Source organism: Podarcis pityusensis, assembly GCF_964106645.2.
Source record: "Podarcis pityusensis genome assembly, chromosome: 11".
NCBI lineage: Eukaryota > Metazoa > Chordata > Lepidosauria > Squamata > Lacertidae > Podarcis > Podarcis pityusensis.
Genome location: NC_138036.1, coordinates 2848774 through 2870624, shown reverse-complemented (window position 1 = coordinate 2870624; position 21851 = coordinate 2848774). Strand labels below are relative to the sequence as shown.

Below are 21851 nucleotides of genomic sequence, written 5' to 3'. Positions count from 1 at the left end.
TGCTGTGGGTTAAACCACAGAGCCTAGGACTTGCCGATCAGAAGGTCGGCGGTTCAAACCTTTTAGTTCTGTTTGTTACACTCTCAAGACATAGGGCTATGCAGAGGGCAAGTTCGTTTGTTACACTTTTAAGACATAGGACGATGCAGAAGGAAGATATCAGTATGAAATGGCATTGCCAACAGTAACTGTACATTGTAATCGTTGGACTTGACAAGCTTTGGACTTGACTATCCTTGGACTTTACAACAATAAAAACGTATAGAAGGTTAATAGTAATATGATACATTATTGCCATCAGGAACTGTGCTTTGCAATTTTTTAATACTATTACAGTTTTATTATATATAATGTTGCGTTATTTTAGAGCCAGTTACATGTGTGTAGGGTTATGTAAGTCAGGAGACTCCAATTCACATTTCACCCTACCTGCAAACTCCCTTAAGCAAGCCTCCGTCTCCAATAATACGCATTTGGGCTACTTTGCTTGGCTGCTTATACGAATCGTTGTGATAATGAAGAAAAAACGCTCAAAAATCAGTGTGCCACGCAGCTTTCTCATTTCATTTCATTCCACGATCCAAAGAGCCTCTGTGGGGAAGGAAGGAAGGGTTGGGTGGTTCTTAATATGCAGCAAGGAAATGTCATCTCTTTTCTGACTGCTTTGCTCTTTCCAATATTTCTTTCCTCTCCTCTTGTTCGCTTGACAGCACTGTGCAAAGGAAGAGGACTTTTTCGGTTTTAATTTGGGCATATGTATATATATAAATAAAACAGATAAATCTTATATGCCACCTAGTCTGGATAGAGAGCAGCCTTTCAACAGAGCACAGGTTAAAAATCTAACCAGAGATTTCAGAGTCTTTTGCAAAGGTGGTTGACTTCACAGGATGCAGCTTCTATATTTAGGATATTGTTTTCTGTACTCTGCAGTGTTGATGGTTGTCTTCCATCACCTGCAACATAAAGAACCCTCAGGCTCTTTCATCACCCAGTTGGCAAATGATGTGTGTCTAGCCAGGGAGCACTTTGAATAAACGTGGCACTCATCCTGTCTTCCCAGGCATACAAAATTAGAAGATGGCATCCTGTTTGCATTGTATGTGTGAAACTGGCCTTCTACTAAGAGCTTGTTCACTTTCTCACTTTCCCCAATGCTTTGCCCTGGGAAAACCTGATCTTTGCTGCTGAATCAGAGCAAACGTCAATTGGGTTTTCTCTAGATTGATGTTTGCTCCAATTTAGCACTAAAGAGTGGGTTTTCTGGGAGAAAGCAGTGGGGCAGAGGCAAAACTACTGCTCTCTAGGCACAAGCCAAGCGGAAGTGTGGACAAGCCTTAAGTACAACCTGCTAGTTCAGTACTGGCTACCAGCTGCAAGATCACAAGTAAAGAAAGGTCTTTTCCAGTAGATTGGCTGAGTACTATTTCAACACCTCCTTAATGGAAAAGCGAGTCTGGGCACAGCCTCTCCACCTATTAATCAGTTGTCTGGCACAGGTCGCTAATGAAGGAGCTATGTGACAAACTTCTTGTTATGAACTTAGCCTCTTTTCCGTTCCTCTTTTGGCTCTGCAGATTTTCTAACCACCTTTTAATTTGTGCATCTAGCACAGGGATTGCTCTGTGCGGGGCTTTATTTGTGCTTGATCCAGAAGAACATGGTGTGTGGGATTTTAGAGAGAAGAATCTTAATACAGTGGTAACTCTGGATGCGAACGGGATCCGTTCTGGAGTCCTGTTCGAATTCTGAAGCAAATGCAAAACGGAACTGTGCGTCTGCACATGCGTGGGTCATGTTTAGCCGCTTCCGCACATGCGCATGACATCGTTTTGAGCGTCTGCGCATGCATGAGCGGGGGAACCCCGAAGTAATGCACTCCGTTACTTCCGGGTCACCGCAGAGTGCAACCTGAAAATATTCATCCCGAAGCTACTTCAACCCGGGGTATGACTGTAATCACCAGTCCTGAAAGACCTACACCTGCTCCCAGGACGTTTCCGAGCACAATTCAAAGTGTTGGTGTTGACCTTTAAAGTCCTAAACGGCCTCGGCCCAAGATACCTGAAGGAGCGTCTCCACCCCCATCGTTCTGCCCAGACACTGAAGTCCAGCTCCGAGAGCCTTCTGGCGGTTCCCTCCCTACGAGAAGTAAGGTTATAGGGAGCCAGGCAGAGGGCCTCCTCGGTAGTGGCGCCCGCCCTGTGGAATGCCCTTCCTTAAGGTATAAAGAAAAGAAATAACTACAGTGGTTCCTCGGGTTAAGTACTTAATTTGTTCTGGAGGTCCGTACTTAACCTGAAACTGTTCTTAACCTGAAGCACCACTTTAGCTAATGGGGCCTCCTTCTGCCGCTGCGCCATCGGAGCACGATTTCTGTTCTCATCCTGAAGCAAAGTTCTTAACCTGAAGCACTATTTCTGGGTTAGTGGAGTCTGTAACCTGAAGTGTATGTAACCTGAAACGTATGTAACCCGAGGTACCACTGTATCTGACTTTTAGAAGACGTCTGAAGGCAGCCCTGTTTAGGGAAGTTTTTAACGTTTGCTTTTTATTCTGTTTTTAGTGTTCTGTTGGTAGCCGCCCAGAGTGGCTGAGGAAACCTAGCCAGATGGGTGGGGTATTATTATTATTATTATTATTATTATTATTATTATTATTGGCACGTTGCTGGGAACGTGGTCTCTGGAGCGGGACAGGAGCATCCTTTGCTGGTTCTGTCCTCCTTACAACCACAGATGCTCCTGCACGCCAGAGAGCGACACCCCAAGCCTGTTGCTAAATTTATCGCCCCCTCTCCCCAAAGGACCTGCCAGCTTAAAACCCTGGCATGTTTGTGTCAGGGCACGCTGAGCTCTGCCTCAGCAGAGGGAGGCGAAAGGATCCGCCACGAGGCCAGTGGAAGCTGCATGTCAGAAAGATGCACGTCAGGATATAAAGGCCATGTTGGTATTTAATCATCCCTCACCTTTCTTTGCCGTATTGATTCCATCCGATGTTGCCAGGTTACCGGATCTTTTGCTTTGTAGCTGCTGCCTTTATTTCTGACTCATCCTGGATTCTTGCACTGATTAGAGGAGATCTGGTGACACAGAGTGGCCTTTCATTCGCTCGCAGATAAGACTTCCAGGCCGGCTTCATGCCATATCAAAGCTAGGGTGGTTTAAGACCGATTAATTGGAAGCACATGCACAACATAATTAAACACCTCGGATTGCTGAAATAAAAACCTCACTCTTGACTAACTTGAGAAAAACGCTGCAAAATCGTGACAAAGTGGCATATGAACTATAAAATCTATTAAACCCCATAAATTTAAAATTAAAGGTACTTATTATCCAACATGAAGGGAGGTACAACTTTTTAATCACTTAATGGTGGACTTTTCTAGTGGTGCAGAAATCTGTTTGTAATTATCTTAATACCACCGAGTGGAATGAAATCTCTGAGCTGTTTACATGTTGTCGTTTAGTCGTGTCTGACTCTTCGTGTCCCCGTGGACCAGAGCACACCAGGCACTCCTGTCTTTCACTGCCTCCCGCAGTTTGGTCAAACTCATGCTGATAGCTTCGAAAACACTGTCCAACCATCTCGTCCTCTGTCATCCCCTCCTCCTTGTGCCCTCCATCTTTCCCAACATCAGGGTCTTTTCCAGGGAGTCTTCTCTTCTCATGAGGTGGCCAAAGTATTGGAGCCTCAGCTTCAGGATCTGTCCTTCCAGTGAGCACTCAGGGCTAATTTCCTTAAGAATGGATGCGTTTGATCTTCTTGCAGTCCATGGGACTCTCCAGAGTCTCCTCCAGCACCAGAATTCAAAAGCATCAATTCTTTGGCGATCAGTCTTCTTTATGGTCCAGCTCTCACTTCCATACATCACTACTGGGAAAACCATAACTTTAACTATACGGACCTTTGTTGGCAAGGTGATGTCTCTGCTTTTTAAGATGCTGCCTAGGTTTGTCATTGCTTTTCTCCCAAGAAGCAGGTGTCTTTTAATTTCGTGATTTCTGTCACCATCTGCAGTGATCATGGAGCCCAAGAAAGTCTGGAGAAAGCTGTTTTCATATAAACAGAATAAAAACATGAACATAACATTTCTCGGAAACCAGATGAAAACAGAACAAATCTCTCTCCCCTCCCACAAAACAGAGAATTAAGAGGAATCAGAGAATTGGCGAATTGAAATGGCTCCCAGGGGTCATCTAGTCCAACCCCTGCAATGCAGGAATCACAGCTAAGTTTTAAAGCCATTGCTGTCTCCACTTCTCAAATTATCCAAGGGAAGATGTGCTCACTCGGCCTGTGCAGTTTTTGTTTCTTTGAATAAAGAGTTAATTTCACTGACACCCATAGCTGTCACCTTTTCCATTTTTTAAGGGAAATTCCCTTATTCCGATAGGATTCCTCGCAAGAAAAGGGAAAAGTTGACAGCTATGCTGACACCTTGTGAGTTATGCCAACCTGCTCCCGACTCCTGCTTTGACACTTAGGCCAATCACACAGTTTTATTTCAGTAGCGCCAATAAGTGCATTTCCGAACTCTCTTTCAGTGCCTTCTCTGCCTTCTGCCAGGGAAAAAAAGAGAGAGAGGGAGAAATGTAATTCTTTTCTGTAGCCGAGTCAATAAACAAATAATAAGCTTTTGTCTTTGGGAGTTCACGGAACCCAGAGTTTGTGGCTGGAAAGTTCAGGGACTTGATTATCTCTGACCTTCTGCCCGCTTGCGAGCTTCTCAGCCTCCGTCCCTGGTGCCTCCTGCCTGCGTGTGGCTGTCGTGTTTTGGAAAGCCTGAAGCCAGCATCCAAAGCAATTTGCATTTGTCAGCGCCTGCCTGTGCACTTCAAAACAACATCCTACAGATGGCTCTTTCTAACAGCGACTGGGGACCTCCCCGGACTGCTGCAGAAATGTGCCAAGCGGAGCCAGAATAGAGAAGGTCGGAGCAAGACAGAAATGCTGCTGGGAAGAAGGAGGAGGAGGAGGCAAATGCCCTCCCTCCTAGTTTCTTCCCCAGGACCCAGTCAGACAGAGGTAGTCTGCTCCTGCACGTGGAGGATCCATGCAACTCTCATGTCTAAGAACCCTAGAAAGACCTTTCCTAATAATAATAATAATAATAATAATAATAAATTAGGCCAGGTGGAACAGCTCTGTCTTGCAGGCCCTGTGGAAAGATGTCAAGTCCTGCAGGGCCCTGGTCTCTTGTGACAGAGCGTTCCACCATGTCAGGGACAGAGCTGAAAAGGCCCTAGCCCCAGTTGAGACCAATCTGACCACCTTGCGACTTGGGACCTCCAAAATGTTGTTATTCATGGACCTTAAGGTCCTCCGCGGGGCATACCAGGAGAGGCTGTCACATAGGTACGTGGGTCCTAGGCTGCACCCATGCATTTGTGAATTTATTATTATTATTATTATTATTATTATTATTATTATTATTATTATTCTATCTTAGCAAGCAGACATCACCACCTCCTGGGACAGAGGAAAAACAAGACTATGGCTTCAGTCGTCCCCCACATTGATAGTCATGGCTGGGGCATGTGTTGGCATCTGTCTGCCTCGAGGGATAATGGGGTGACCTTTGGTCAAACCTCTGCACGAGCAGCACTGAACTGGCTTCCCTGGGACGCAAACCTGGGCAGTGTGCATGAAGGTCCTGGGCGGTTCAGATGACAAGACCCCATCCCTCTCAGCCTTGCTGATGTAGTCCCAAGGAAAGCAGAGCAAGACGTTTAGCACCAGCCTGGCTGCAGGAGTTGGCAGGAGGAGGCGTACAAGGTGCCATCCAACCGCCTTAGGGAACTCACTCCAGATTTGTGTAGGGTTTTCTCCCTAGACTTTTCGTCTCCCAAAGATGTCTCATAAGGCAGCGGAGGTTGAGGATCAGGGTTTCCTTCTCCCAGATGGGCTCCCTTCCCAGGTGGACGAGCCCCATCTGCACCTCACTGCTGATTTCTTTCTTTCTTTTTGTGTGTGAATATTTTTTATTAGGAATTTCAACATAACAATTCATCAAAAACACATCAGCCTCATTTTTCCTCCCCATTTTCCCCTCCCCCCTCCCCAAGAAAGAACCCCCCATCCCACCCCCCCGGACTTCCCTCCGCTCCTCTCTCTGGTTTTTCCACACATGTTATTCTCTGCATATTATAAAATTGTAAAGATCCTTAATTCATCTATCTATATGTTACCAATAAAAAGTTTGTGAGTGTTTGTTCAAAACCTGCCAAGCAGTCCAATTCATTTTGTTGTTTCTTTAAGTACTTTGCGAAAGGTTCCCATTCTTCTTTAAAGTCACAGTTGTCCTTATCGCGTAGTTTTATGTGTCAGTTTTGCCAATTCTGCATGGTCCATCAGTTTCTCTTGCCACAGTTCTTTGGTCGGGATTCCTTCGTTCTTCCATCCTTGTGCTATTAAGACTCTTGCCGCCGTTGTCGTGTACATAAAGATGTTCTTGAATTTCCTTGGCAGGTCTGCTCACTGCTGATTTCAAGACACACACTGAAATATACTCGGAGTCGAGAGTGGATTTCATGGTCTTTATTCAGCTCATAGTGGTGAGGAGGAATGGAAGTTCCCCCAGAATGCCTGCTTTATATACATTATTTACACAATGGGCCCCACGTGATTGGCTAATTCCAGGATTCACCTGTAGGCCAATCAGGTTGCGGATTCCCTTCCACCTGGAGCTGGATTGGGTGGCTCCTGTGGACCAATCAGACTGCTGCATTCTGAATCCTATTGTTCTAGGTCCAATGAGACTGCTGCATTCTGGACGCTATTGTTCTAGGACCAACCAGAGTGCTGCATTCTGAATCCTATTGTTCTAGGACCAATCAGAGTGCTGCATTCTGAATCCTATTGTTCTAGGACCAATCAGACTGCTGCATTGTTCTAGGGCCAACCAGACTGCTGCATTCTGGATCCTATTCAACTCAGTACATAACACACACAGTGCCCACATTCTGGCTCTGAAGCTGAGCTGGGCATTGTGGAGGGAGGCAGGTTCCATCATGTTCAGTCCCCCCCCCCCACGTCCCCTCCCTGTTTAAATCCATTAGCTCAGCTTGCTTCTCTCCCACCCCTTGACTTCGTTCTCCATTAATTTTCTCCCTGGCCCTCTTGATTGTATCATCAAGGCCCTGAATAGCAGAGAGCTGTGGAGGCAGCAAGTCTGTGTGTCTGTGTGTGTGCTTTCTGCATTTGTCAGCCAGCGCAGGAATCCCTCCACTTAAGAGCTGATTGCCTGATTATTTTAGACATTAGCTTGGGCAGTTAAGAGTCGGTGATACTAATGGTGTTTCTGAATGATGTGCTTCCACCCGCCTTGGAGCTGTATTGGTGCCAGCCTCCTCCAGCCACAGATGCGTAGGGTCCTTGTTCCCGTGCAAATGTGGCAGCTGCCAGCAGCAGGAGGAACACAGAATCGCAGAGTTGGAAGAGACCCTGAGGGTCATCTAGTCCAACCCCCCCAAAGCCCAATGCAATGCAGGCGTCTCAGTGTCCATGGCAGATGGCCATCTGGTCCTATTCGCTCCTCTTTAATGCACTCCCTGTTTCAAAGGATAAATGCACACTGGAAAGAGAGCATCCCTTGGCCTTTGAAGAGATTTAATAAGAATAAGAATAAGAATAAGAATAAGAATTTTTATTTATACCCCGCCCTTCCCGGTTCAGAAAACCAGGCTCAGGGCAGCTAACAATAAATTTAAAACACTTAATTAATGCAACAAAAAACAGCATAAAATACAGTATAAAAAGTGAATAACAATAAATTCAGAATTAAAAAGTCAATTTACAGTAGGGGGTAAATCCGTCCAATAAACATTAGATGATCACCAGGGCTAGCTGGCTAAATATAGTCCTATTTGGGCCAGCGAGGAGACCAGGGGAGAATTAGCTGTGGGATCCCAGAGCGGGTAATCTTCATAAACAGGGGAGAGGGAGGGAAGGAAGGGGAATAAAAGATCAGGGTAAGTTCAGATTGAAAGCCAGGCAGAATAGCTCTGTCTTACAGGCCCTGCAGAAGGAAGTTAAATCCTGCAGGGCCCTGGTCTCATGGGACAGAGCATTCCACCAGGTCGGAGCCATCACTGAGAAGGCCCTGGCCCTGGCAGAGGATAATCTGACTTCCTTAGGGCCCGGGACCTCTAAACTAGGATTATTCATGGACCTTAGTACCATATATAAGGCCCTTAACAACTTGGGACCAGGTTACCTATGAGATTGCTTCACTCCACATCTGCCCACTCTGTCCACCGCTTCAATTGGTGGAATTGGCACTACTACAGGTGCCACGGAATACCTGTTCTGAATTTGTAAGAACTTAATCATTTCGTGTGGCAGCACCAACACTTTGGAACTCCCTGCCAATTGATACCAGGCAGGTGCCTTCACTGTACAGGCAATGGACATTTTATACTTGTCCAATATATGCACCGCAGCACACGGTCGCGTCGGTGCAACCCAGAAGTGGCCGAAAAAAGGGGCGGGGCATAATGGGGCGTAACAGGCTTATGTGCTCTCCACCGGTGCAACGTTAGGAACGTTGTTGAGCCATTTCCCATGGGAAATGATGTATAATGAAATGAAAAGGTTCTTTAAAATAACCTTTGTAAAGAAAAACTTTGTAAAAACAACAACCCAGAAGCTTTTCTTTTGGGAATTATAGGGACAGAACTACCTAAACCGTACAGAAACTTATTCATGTGTACAACTACAACGGAAAGAATGTTACTTACTCCAAAATGGAAAGAAGCAGAAGTCCCAGCAAAGGAAGAATGGATACAAAAACTTGTGGAACATGCAAAAATGGCAAAACTTACCGGAAGAATAAGGAATCAAGCTAACTATATATATATATATATATATATATATATATATATATATATATACTTATAAAAGAATGAAATGGTTTATTGAATATTTACTGATAAATTGTAAACAGATAAAAACATTGGCAGGATTGTTGTAATAACCTGCAGTTTCATAAGAGTATATATTTAAAGAAGATGAATAAATGAGCAAATTAAGTTCATTTGTGTCAGGGAACTGCCATCGGAAGGAAGGGAGGTGAAAGGGCTCACACAGGTTGGGAGAGACTCAGCAGCTGAAGAGGGAACCAGTAGGGGGAGAGGAGGTGAGCTGAGGGAAAGTGAGCTGGAGGGATGGCTCAGAGACACTTCCAGCGAAAACAGTGGGGAGGTTTCAGGACCTCCTGTAGGGACACCCACTCCTCGCCGGAAACTGTCACGCAGAGAGTCCAGAAGACGTGTTTCCGTTAAGGAGCTTTTATGTTGGAAGTGATTCCGAAAGCAACCACTGTCGGAATCTGCCAGCGACTGACGGAGCCATGTTTAAGGGGCTCCGTTACAGACAGAGGTTTGCAAACTTGACCAAACTCTGAGGGACTTGGATTTTACACACAAGCAGCTCATCGTCCCATCACAGCATTCCGACAGCCTCCGTGAGCAGCTTGTGCAGGAGAAGGCATCATGAGCAACCCAGCCGGAACCGGAGAAGCAGGAGCTGGAGCGGGTCCAAGCCTGGAAGAAAGGTACCGGGCGTTGGAGGTCCAGCTAGCGCTGCAGACGGCGAGGCTCGAGGAGAGGAGGGCTCAAGATGCAGAGAAGGGGAAAACCACCCCGCTCGCCAGAAAGTTGCCAGGATTGGTACAGAAGTTTGGGGGGGAGCTCAAGGACTATCATACCTTTAGGACAGAGATGCAATATGCCCTTAATCTGCAGTTTGATGACTTTCCCGACGAGGAATCGCGGGTGGCTTTTGTGATTGGGCATCTCGAAAAGGGGGCGAAAGACTGGGTGAGGCCCCTGATGGCAACGAATAATGACATCCTGAAGGACACGAGGAAGTTTTTTCGTGCCATGGATCTGATGTTTTCCAGCGATATTGAGCAGGGAGTGGTACGCAGACAGTTAATGGCGTGCAAACAGGGGAGCCGATCTGTTCGTGAGTACTGGACTGAGTTTACCATGTTGATCCATAAATTGGGGTGGGATCTATCGGCGGAACCCATTCAAATGCTCTTTGAAGAAGGGCTTTCTTCGGCTGTGAAAGACGAACTTTCCCGGGCGCCCAGGGCGGAGTCTATGGACCAGCTGACCAAATCAGCGCTGACCATAGGAGCGCGCCAAGAGGCGAGAGCCTTGGAGAGGCGGGAAGGGAAGGGGGAACGTTGGAGGGAGCTTCGCATTCCAGAGATTCCAGAGCCACCGTTCCCGCCGGGAGAGCCGATGGAAATTGGAACAGCGCGCGCGCAGTTTCAAAGCCCAGTGAAGAGCGGAAGAAGGAGGGGAAGGGCGCCAAGAAATGTTATCTCTGCCAACAGCCAGGTCATTTTGCCAGAGTCTGCCCCCAAAGAAAGGAATGGCAAGGAATGGCGGGAGCTGTTGGGGAGAGGGAGGAAAAGGTACCGGAGCAAGTAAAAGCCAACGCCTGGCTGCCACCGTCGGGGCACAGCAGCCAGGCCAAAGAGCAGTGAAAGTGCCCACGCCGGAACCTCCTAAACCCGCCCTAGTGATAGAGGTGTTACTAGAGCTGCCTAACGGACACCCACTAAAGATAAAGGCGCTATTGGACTCAGGCAGCTCCTGCAATTTCATGAGTAAGGAGTTTGCTGCTGAGCACCAGATACAGACTATCCCTTTAAGTAACCCTTTGCAGGTGACCACGATCGATGGAAGGGAGCTGCTGGGAGGAGAAGTCAGCCAGCAGACCGTCCCAATGATAATGAGGGTAGCAAGACACACTGAGCTAATAGCGTTTAATGTGGCTACCTTGGGAGGAGCTCCCATTATTTTGGGGATGAGCTGGCTAGCGTTACATGATCCGCTAGTGGGCTGGCATCAGAGAGTGGTCTCCTTTGGGTCAGCACATTGTCTAGAACACTGCAAAGAGCGGGAGGCTGAAGGAGGGGCCAGAGCCACTCTAGCAGGGATGGAAGTAACGGAGAAGGGGAAGGTTCCCCAACAATACGCCGACCTGAGCAACGTCTTCAGCGAGAGGGAGGCAGACAAACTACCCCCACATAGACCCTTTGACTGTCAAATCAATTTACTCCCTGGGGCACAGCTCCCTGTAGGCAAGCTGTACGCCATGTCAGACAGAGAGATGCAGGAGCTAAGGGAGTTCATTGACAAGAACCTGAAGAGAGGGTTCATCAGAGAGTCCAGGGCGGTGGGGGGCAGCCCAGTGTTTTTTGTGGATTAAAAAAACACGGACAAACCTAGACTTGTAGTGGACTTCAGGGCCTTAAATGCAGTGTCAGAACCAGTGACTTTCCCGATGCCCAGAATTGATGACATTTTGACAAGGGTCAGGAAGGGAAAGATTTTTACTAAACTGGACCTGAGGGGGGCGTACAACCTGATACGAATAAGGAAGGGGGATGAATGGAAAACCACCATGTTCACCCCTTTGGGGGCATTTGAATATTTAGTTATGCCCTTCGGCTTACAAGCAGACTCCGCGTGCTTTCAATCGTTTATGAACCACGTCCTGGGGCCTTTGCTTTACAAGAATTGTGTGGCCTTCTTAGATGACGTGTTAGTATATTCAGAGAATGAGGAGCAGCATGTAAAAGACGTCAGGGAAGTGTTGGGCAGACTGCAAGCCAATCAGCTGTGGGTGAAGCTAGAGAAGTGTCAGTTTCATGCCAAGGAGGTGGAATTCCTGGGGTACCGCTTGTCGGACAAGGGATTGGCCATGGATCCTGGCAAGGTCCAAGCGGTACTGGAATGGAAAACACCGAAACCAGGAAGGATGTGCAAAGATTCCTTGGATTTGGAAACTTCTATCGGAAGTTCATCAGAAATTTTGCCCACTTGACGGCGCCCATTACGGACTGTCTCAGCAGTAAGAGGAAATTCGTTTGGACGGCGGAGGCGGAGCGAGCTTTTGAGGAGCTGAAAAGGGCGTTCGCTTCGGAAGAACAGCTCCTGCATGTGGATTTACAAAAACTGATGCGAGTGGAAACGGACGCATCAGACCGGGCTGTGGGGGCGGTGCTTCTGCAGCCTGGCAAGGAGGAGTCGGAGTGGAGACCGTGTGCCTTTTTTTCGCGAAAGCTGAACAAATCTGAGAGGAACTACACGGTGTATGACCGAGAACTACTAGCCATTCATGAAGCGTTCAGGAGATGGAGGCATTTATTAATTGGGGCATAACATAAGGTGCAAGTGTGCACGGACCACAAGAACTTAGAGTATTGGAGAACGGCACGAGTGCTCAACCAACGGCAAGTGAGATGGGCCCAGGAGTTCTCCAAATTCCACTTTGAAATTTGTTATGTGCCAGGTCCAGAAAATGTTAGGGCGGACGCTCTCTCACGCAAACCTGAATATTTGGAAGGGGAGGGGGCACCCGAAGAGAGACATGTCATCCCAGAGGACCGCTGGGTGTGTGGGGCGGCATTGGTGGGGCAAAGAGAACTGGTAGAGGAAACAGAGAATGATGAATACGCCCAGAATAAGCTCAGAGGTCTTAGGGGTGAGGGAGAGGAACCAGGGGGTTTCGAGGAAAGAAATGGAGCTTTGTATTACAAAGGGGCACTGTATATCCCTGAAGGAGACTTAAGGGGGAGGGTACTCAAGCAGTTGCACGACAGCCCCACGGCGGGGCATTTTGGACAACACAAAACCATGTGGTTGGTCACCAGGGAATTTTGGTGGCCTAAGGTGAGGGAAGATGTACGGGAGTATGTAAGAGGGTGCGAGCAATGCCAGCGAGCCAAAGGGGAGAGGCGGGCGCCGGCGGGGCTATTAGAACCCTTACCAACCCCAGAACGACCTTGGGAGGCAGTGTCGATAGATTTTATGACTGATCTGCCGAAGTCCAAGGGGAAAACAGCCATCATGGTGGTGGTAGACCTACTAACAAAGATGTGCCACTTTGTAGCCTGCTCGCATGCAGTCACGGCGGAAGAGACAGCGAAGTTATTTGTAGAACACATTTTTAGGTTGCACGGGGTGCCATTGAGGGTGGTCTCAGACCGAGGAAAACAATTTACTTCCAGGTTCTGGAGGAAGCTCATGAGCTTACTGCAGGTGGAGGTCAACTTTTCGACTGCCCGGCACCCTGAAACCAACGGGCAGGCGGAAAGAGCAAACGGTGTCCTCCAGCAATACCTGAGGTGTTATGTCAATGACAGAGAGAATGACTGGGTAGAAAAGTTGGCGCTGGCGGAATTTGCCTACAACAATGCCGAGAATGTGTCCACAGGGATGAGCCCCTTCTTGGCTAATTATGGGTGTCATCCCAGGGCTTTCCCAGGGGGAGAAGGGGAGAGATGGAGCGTCCCGGCAGCCGAGCATTTTGTAGAAGAAATGGAAGCAATCCATCGTCAGCTCCAACTCAACTTAGAAAGGGCGAAGGAAGAATACAAGAGGCAGGCAGACAAGAACCGAAGGGAAGGTGAAACCATAAGGGTGGGAGATAGGGTGTGGCTGTCAACCCAAGGGTTGCCGTTCAAAGGAGGTTGTAAGAAATTAAGACCCAGGAGATTGGGTCCCTTTGAGGTCATTCAACAGGTCAACCCAGTGGCTTTCAGGCTCCGGTTACCCAACCACATGAAACTGCACCCGGTATTTCACAGGTCGTTACTGTCACCGTATGAGGGGGGACGAGAAGGGATGGCCACTCGGGGACCGGTCATAGAAGAAAGGGAATGCAGCAGCCATGTGGCAGAAATCCTCGACGCCAGGTGGAAGGGGGATCAGGTGGAGTATTTGGTAGCGTGGGAAGGAGAACCGGAGTCAGAAAACACTTGGGTAATGGCAGAAGATATCAATGACGAGGTATTGATAGAAACGTTCCATCAAAGGTTCCCAAGGAAACCTCAGCCTGTGGAGAGGTTCCGGAGGGAATACTTTGGGACCACCGATGAGGAGGAGGAGTTGGAAGGATTCCCGGACTCGGAAGGGGAAGGGGAGATGGACTCTGAGGAGGAGGAGTACTTCGAGACCAGGAACCGCAACAGGTGGAGAGAAGTGTTCGAGACATCGGAAGATGAAGGAAGTTCATTCCGGGGTTTTGCCTCCTCACCGCCCGTAGAGGAGGGGGTGAGAGGGGGTGAAGGGGGCCCTGGAGGGGAGGTGGATGTCAGGGAACTGCCATCGGAAGGAAGGGAGGTGAAAGGGCTCACACAGGTTGGGAGAGACTCAGCAGCTGAAGAGGGAACCAGTAGGGGGAGAGGAGGTGAGCTGAGGGAAAGTGAGCTGGAGGGATGGCTCAGAGACACTTCCAGCGAAAACAGTGGGGAGGTTTCAGGACCTCCTGTAGGGACACCCACTCCTCGCCGGAAACTGTCACGCAGAGAGTCCAGAAGACGTGTTTCCGTTAAGGAGCTTTTATGTTGGAAGCGATTCCGAAAGCAACCACTGTCGGAATCTGCCAGCGACTGACGGAGCCATGTTTAAGGGGCTCCGTTACAGACAGAGGTTTGCAAACTTGACCAAACTCTGAGGGACTTGGATTTTACACACAAGCAGCTCATCGTCCCATCACAATTTGGATATGCAGAAGATACTAAAAATAAATTTAAGGAATCTCAGAAAGAGGGGGAAGGAAGTCAAGTTTTTAAATGTCGAAAGGAAATTACATTCCAACTAAAGAAGAATGGCTGAATAAATTATGTGCATACTTGGAATTAGCAAAGTTGACTGATTTGATAAGACAAAAACCAAAAAATATAATCCAGAAACAATGGAAATGTTTGAATGATTATTTATGTAGACAAAGATTAAATGTAAGGTATTGGTTGTGTTTAGAATAGATTTATGAAAGATTTAGAAAATTTATGGATTAGAATATTTGTGTGAGATTGTATGGGAAAAATACGGAATAACAGATACAGTCTTGCTTAAAATGTATATAGGAAGTGCAGTGTAAGCGATGGAAGTCAATCAATGAAATTTTATTATTGAGATTTGTAGAATAAATTTGGAAGAAATTCTTCCAACTTTTCTTCTTCTTCTCTTTATTTTTTCTTTTTCTTTCTTCCTTTTTTCTCTTTTGTTCTTTTTTATATATGTGTGCTTATCTGAAATATATATGTATGTAAGTATTTGCAATATGTTGCTTATATTTTGTAATAAATATGTTAAATAAATTAAAATATTTTTAAAAATGAAATGTCAAAATGATTGTAAAATTAGTGAATGGTATAAACTTGAAAAGTATAAATAAAAAATAGAAATTCAGCCATCGCCTGGCTCCCCCACCCTCACCGTTAACCCCTTTGTGTGCCCCTCCCTGTGTCTCCCGCCAGGCCCACGTCTTTGACCTGAGCGTGAACAAATACGAGCCCATCTGCAACCAGCCGGTGGTGGCCAAGAAGAGGAACAAGATCACCCATGTCCAGTTCAACGCTATCTACCCCATCATCATCATCGGGGATGACCGTGGCCACGTCACCTGCCTGAAGCTGTCTCCCAACCTCCGCAAGATGCCAAAGGTAAGTCAGCTTATGGCTGGACCAGAGAGGGAGCATTTGCAGGCTGAAGCAGGTGATTTGCTCTACAGGATGTGGTTTAAAATACCTCCCCACTCCCCCCTTTGAGGTTTTCACATTGGCATGTTGTAGCTGCTAGTATGGAACCCGAGGGCCAAACTAGCCATGGTAATAAACAAAAATCTGCCCTTATTCCCTTATGGGGGACACAAGAGCCCTTATAGAGTCCTTTGCAGGTTCTCCATCGGTCGGAGAAAATAACAGAGGCCAACCAGAGAATATTGAGAAGCAAAGCAGCTCGTAAGCCTGATCTTTAGTAAACTGTTGCAACAGGGTGCTCCCCTCACACGCAGGAGGAGGAGGACCAAGAAACAGGTGTGCCCGCCCTTATATAGACATTTTAAATTGCCCGCCCTGGAGTCCAAGACCACCCCCAGAAACATCATACCTACATCACAGAAGGGGTGTAGCTCAAGACCACCCCCCCAGATACATCATACCTACATCACAGAAAGGGCGGTCTACAGCAGAAATCTGAGCGCGTTGTTTGCCAGAAATCTGAGTGCGTTGTTTACCTCCTGTCTGGCAGGTTACCTGTTTAATGGTCACTTCATTGGATTGCCTGGGGAGCCTGGCCAGTCTTTTGTAATGATAAATACTTAAAATAAAAAAATTCCTTCCTGTAGCACCTTAAAGACCAACTAAGTTAGTTCTTGGTATAAGCTTTCGTGTGCATGCACACTTCTTCAGATACACTTAGCTAAATACTTAGATAAATACTTAGTTCCTGAGCCAGGTCACAGGCTCACCCTATTCATACACAGACATACCCTTAAGACAGGATTTGTGAAGGAAAAGACAATGGGGAGGCTTTTCCATTTGACTTTGCAGAGAAAACACCTGGTCAGTTTGGGAGATAAAATGGCTTCATGGCTGTTCTCCTGTGCTGCTTCAGACATGTGGTTTATATATTTATGTACGTGTTTGCTTGCTACATTTATGAACCTTTATTATATACATAAGACCTTAATTTTTTTATTTCACCACCAAGCTTGGGGGCGGCTGTAGACAGAGAAGAAATTCCATTTGCACACTGAGGTCCAGCTCCGATGGCCTTCTGGCAGTTCCCTCCCTGCGAGAAGTGAGGTTACAGGGAACCAGGCAGAGGGCCTTCTCGGTGGTGGCGCCCGCCCTGTGGAACGCCCTCCCATCAAATGTCAAAGGGAAAAAACAACTATCTGGCTTTTAGAAGACATCTGAAGGCAGCCCTGTATAGCGAAGTTTTTAGTGACTGATATTTTAATGTATTTTTAATAATTTGTTGGAAGACGCTCAGTGCGGCTGGGGAAACCCATCCAGATGGATGGGGTATGAATAATAAAATTATTATTATTATTATTATTATTATTATTATTATTACAAGAAGAAAGTACCCAGTTTGCACTTTTCGAACCAATGCACAAACTGAAGCACAATTATCCTCTGAAACCTCAAAGTGATTTACAAAATGAATAAAACAATTAATATCAATTAAGCAATACAAATCTACTTAAAACGGCCAAGCAATTAAAATCAGCGATAAACTAAAAACAGGTTATAAAACTCATCAGCGTTCTCCATATCTGGGGAAGCTTGTTTGAACAGAAATGTTTTTAGCAGGTGTCGAAAAGGGTACAGCGAAGGCGCCTGCTTGCCTGCCTGACATCATCAGGGTTTTAGGCTTACCGAAAAGAAGTGACCACAAATGAGGTCTTGAAAAAGGCAGGAGTACAGAAAACATGGGAATGCAGGAGGCTGGCAGCGACATCTCTTTTTCCAAATTTTGTTTGTTTTGCTTTTCCTCGCAGGGACTCAAAAGTAGTTTGGACTAAATAATGCATCAGGACGCAAGTGGGGCTTCTGCCGTAAGCCCCGCCCTCAAAACACTGGCTGTTGTTGCTCATTGTAAATTCTTAATGATTTTCTGTTTTAAGCGAGAGCTGCTTCAAGTTTCAGCAGAGTTGGTCCTTGTGGTCCCACCACTGTGCAATCAAATTTTTTGGTACAATGGTTGGAAGGTGTCTGGGTCATGTCTAAAAGCAGCAGACAGAATGGCCAGGATTTCTTGCATATACCGTATTTTTCACTCTATAGGACGTACCGGACCATAGGACGCACCTTGTTTTAGAGGGGGAGAACAAGGGGGAAAAATTCTCCCCCTCTCTGCTCAGTGCCCCTTAAGCGAAGCGGCAGGAGAAACGGAGCCCCTTCCATTTCTCCTCCTGCTTCGTTGAAGGGGCGCTGCGCAGCTCTCCCTCTCTGCTGAAGCCAGGAGAGTCTTGCTTTCCCAGCTTCAGCAAAAGGAACTTGAAGCCTGTGGAGCGCAACGGGAACTTGCGCTGTGCTCCAAAGGCTTCAGGCAGCTATCCCTGAATCCTGGAGAGCGAGAGGGGTCAGTGCGCACTGACCCCTCTCGCTCTCCAGGCTTCAACAAAAGCAACGTGAAGCCTCTGCGCTTCGGAAGCTTCACGTTGCTATCGCTGAAGCCAAGGAGCCTGCTTTCGCTCCATAGGACGCACCCACATTTCCCCTTAATTTTTGGAGGGGGGAAAGTGCGTCCTATAGAGCGAAAAATACGGTATTTGCAAACCACTTAATACTGAAACAGTCTCCGAGCTGTTTACGAAAACAACAAATACGACATATATATCCTGACAGGCTTATCCTGACTTACTTTTTTGCTGTGCTTTCAAAGTACAGATCTGCGCTTTAAAGCTCTGTATCTGAGTGTTTCTCCATTTGTTTTTGTCCCAAAGCTTTCCCCACCAAAATCTGCAATTTACCTCTGCATCAGCAATCTGCAGAAAATCCTGCTGCTGTTTGCTCCATTTCAGTGGTAAAATGTGGGTTTTCCCAAGGAACGTGCTGAGACAAAAATAAAATCACTCCGACGTGGAGTTTTAAAGTTTGGACTTGTGGAAACGCAGCGCAGAAGGAAGTCCGGATGAGCCCTAAAACAATGAAGGGGGGGGGGTGTAATATTATTTATCAGTCGAAAAGCAAAAAAAACCACCCAAAACCTCAAAGCAACTCGACAAGATAAAATACAACAAAAACAATTTAAAATCAGAAATAAATTAAAATAATTAACAATACAAAATATTCATTCAGTAACATATTAATACATATCCTGCAATATTTCTCTGATGAAAATAGGGATGTCTCATTCCATTATGATAATTTTACTATTTATGCCCTACACATCTTACTGGGTTGCCCCAGTCGCTTTGGGCAGCTTCCAACATACCGTATTTTTCGCTTCATAAGATGCTCCTGACAATAAGACGCACCTAGTTTTTAGAGGAGGAAAACAAGAAAAAAAATATTCTGAATGAAACAGTGGATGTATGATCTTTGTGGTTCATGCTGTGGTCAAAGACATGATATGTGATTTGACGGTGAGTTTGGGGTAGCCCAATGCAAAAATCCTGAGGATCCATGTGGGTCCGTGCTTTGTAACCACATTTTTGTGCCATCGAGGCCCCACGAAACAGTGGATGTGTGATTTGGGGGGGGGGGGGCAGGCTGTAGCCATGGACATGCTATGTGATCTGATGGTGAATTTGGGGTGACCCAGTGCAAAAATCCTGAGGATCCATGGGCTTTTACCTCCCCCGTCCCAGGCAGCCTCCTTTATTGCTAGCCTCCCTTATCTCCCTCCCGATCGGTTGCTGATCAGCGGCTTTGTTTCAGCACCCACTTCCCTCTTTCTTAAAAAAAGAAAAGAAAAAAGCATGATCTGCTTTTTGCCCCTGGGCAATTCGGCTCCAGGGACCATGCATTCGCTCCATAAGACGCACAGACATTTCCCCTTACTTTTTAGGAGGAAAAAAGTGCATCTTATGGAGCGAAAAATACGGTATATAACAACATAATAAAACATGAAATATTAAAAAAAAATTCCCTATACAGGATTGCCTTCGGACGGCTCAAGGGTCAGATAACTCCTTACCCTCCAACATTTCTCCAATGAAAATAGGGACATCCAATCAGAAACCAGGCAGCTTATCTACATCAAGGACATCCCTGGAAAGTAGGGACAATTAGAGGGTCTGTTAATATGGTCAAGTCCTACCCACCCCACTAAAAGATGAGCACCACCATTGGAGGGAGGCAAGGCGATTCCCAAAGGAAAGAAAAATCCCAAAGGATGGCAAGGATGGCACCAGGCCTGTCTCTCTGGGGAAGGAATTCCACAGATGGGGAGCCACCACTGAAAAGACCTGTTGTGCTGGTCCCGGGGGCTAACTGAGAGGTAAGGTCTGAGTCCAGTCCGAGGTCGAGGGTGCGGTATGGAGGCAGTCCGTCAAAGCTGTAGCTGGGTCCAAGGCGGGGAGTCAGGTGGGGTCAAGAACTCTGGCAGAAGAGCAGGACAGGGTGCTGGCAGGCTAGCAACAACATTGCTCCCACAACCTGGGACTGGGGCTGGCCAGCTTTTATCTGCCCGGAGGCAAAGGGTGGCCCCGATCCTCTGGTGACTCGCCTCTCCTGGCCTGGAGGCGAGCACTCCTCCTGCATGAACTTAGTTCCCTCCGCCTCTCTGCCCTGAGCCTCTGCAGCTCAGGAGAGGCTGGAGGGTTACTGGATCCAGAGGCAACCTCAGCTTCCCCTGACAGGGCAGGGAGAGGAGCACCTGCAGGCAATGGGTCCTCGATCACTCCCGGAGCCAGAGTGGATTCATCTGGTATCTGCTCCTGAGGATCCAGCACAGGTGAAGACCCTTCAGGCTCATGCCCCAGCCCCAGCTCAGCTGGTTCTGGAGGCGGGGACTCGTGTGCAGGCTGGGATCCCTCAGGTTCAGCCTCTGAGTCTGAATCCCAGGCCATCACACCTGTTCTCGTGTGGCCACCCTCTGCACCTTTCTCAGGAGGGGCGCACAGGGAGGGGCCTCTGATTAAGACCACAGGGATGGGCTGGTTCCTAAGTGGAGAGGCACTGAGCAAGACGAACCAGCCATCTTGCAGGTGCGGAAACCATGCGATATCTGCCAGTGTTTGATATTAAGACAAATCTGGGTTCCGGCGCTTTTTAGGAACTGTCTGGCATCCGGCAGCTCTAAACCCCAACAAATTAAGCTCAGCACAGCCAGGAACCATCCCTCCCTGTCTTGTTTCAGTCCCGCTTTTCTCCCTTGCATACAGGTATTAATAGCCTGAGTGCTTTTTATAGACCCTTTCTCTGATTTCTCGATTGCCTCCAATGGTGAGGATAAACGTGACATTGTGCATCGCTAGCAAGGGCAGCTCAAGCTGGAGAGACGGACAGCTGGAGGGAGACAAAATTCGCTTCGCAGTTTGTCTCTGGTCTCGCTTGCCTGTTACACTTAAAGGGGCGTTTGCCGAGGATTTTCAGTGTTTCCCGCAGGGGAAGCAGCAGTTGTGATCTACAGGCTAATCTAAGGGGTGGGCTTGCGCATGGACCTTGTCTGACTGATCCCTTAATGAATGGGAGGGAATCTGTAATTACAAAGGAAGCGCACGCTCTCTGCCAGAGACATTCTCTGGGGATGAACGGCCTTGCCACCCACGGCGCCATGGCATTTTGAACCACTGTGTTACGCAGAAGCTCACCCCATGCTCGGTAAATGGCGTTTAGCGAAATGGTTCCCCGTGTGGGACTTTCCTTTTTTTAAAATTTTTTTTAAATTGATTTTAACATATAAATTATAAAATGTACACACAAAACTTATCACTTATACAATCTTTTTAGACTTCCATCAGCACCTCTGATGATCCACTGTTTTAACCACTTCTTATGCATTTCTTAACTTTATATTGCCTTTACATCTCTTAACAAATAATCCTTCCCCTTCTCCATTTTTGCAATACTTCCAATAATACTTCTCACAAAACTTCTTGCAAACCTACAAACGTCGTCTGATCTTCACAAATACTTTTCAAATGGTCCGTAAATTTACTCCAGTCTTCCGTGAATTTCTGGTCCCGCCGGTTTCGAATCCTTCCTGTTAGTTTATCTAGTTCTGCATAGTCCATTAACTTCATCCTCCATCGTGTGGGACTTTCCTAGTCTTTGTCTCCTTCAGCGCCAGACTGGAAGTTCGGTTCTTTAGGGAACTTCTCTCAGATAGGATGTGCATAGCATCCTGCCCTCCTCAGGCTGGACTCACAGCTGCCCCCTGCCTTCTGCCAGGCAGGTGGACGGGAGACCCGTGGGGATCTTTGCCCAGATCAAACACTGTGAGGGCCACATCTGTTGTTTCTGAAGACCTCTCGTCGTCCCAGAGAGGAGGGGTTGTGAGCGGGAGCAGCTTCCCGCTGGAGCAGGGGGCGTGTACGGCTCCCTGCTCCTGATTGCTTCAGCTGCCGCGGCCAAGCCTTCC

At 47.2% G+C, this 21851-nt stretch overlaps 1 protein-coding gene and 2 long non-coding RNA genes across 3 annotated transcripts in view; 1 reads left to right on the top strand and 2 right to left on the bottom strand.

Moving 5' to 3' along the window:
- Positions 1–21851, bottom strand: part of LOC308458829 — a 334934-nt gene that overhangs the window by 6148 nt on the left and 306935 nt on the right. The window lies entirely within an intron of this gene.
- DNAI1 (dynein axonemal intermediate chain 1) overlaps positions 1–21851 on the top strand; it is a 160505-nt gene that overhangs the window by 103626 nt on the left and 35028 nt on the right. The window contains exon 19 of the mRNA XM_080973468.1: positions 15290–15475. Within this exon, the coding sequence (XP_080829594.1) occupies positions 15290–15475 (186 nt within the window). The remainder of the gene's footprint in view (positions 1–15289; positions 15476–21851) is intronic.
- Positions 327–5032, bottom strand: LOC308458832. Its single transcript, XR_013977712.1, has 3 exons — positions 4711–5032; positions 2969–4055; positions 327–591 (listed from the first exon to the last, which is right to left on the bottom strand). It is a non-coding gene; the product is annotated as an uncharacterized lncRNA (long non-coding RNA).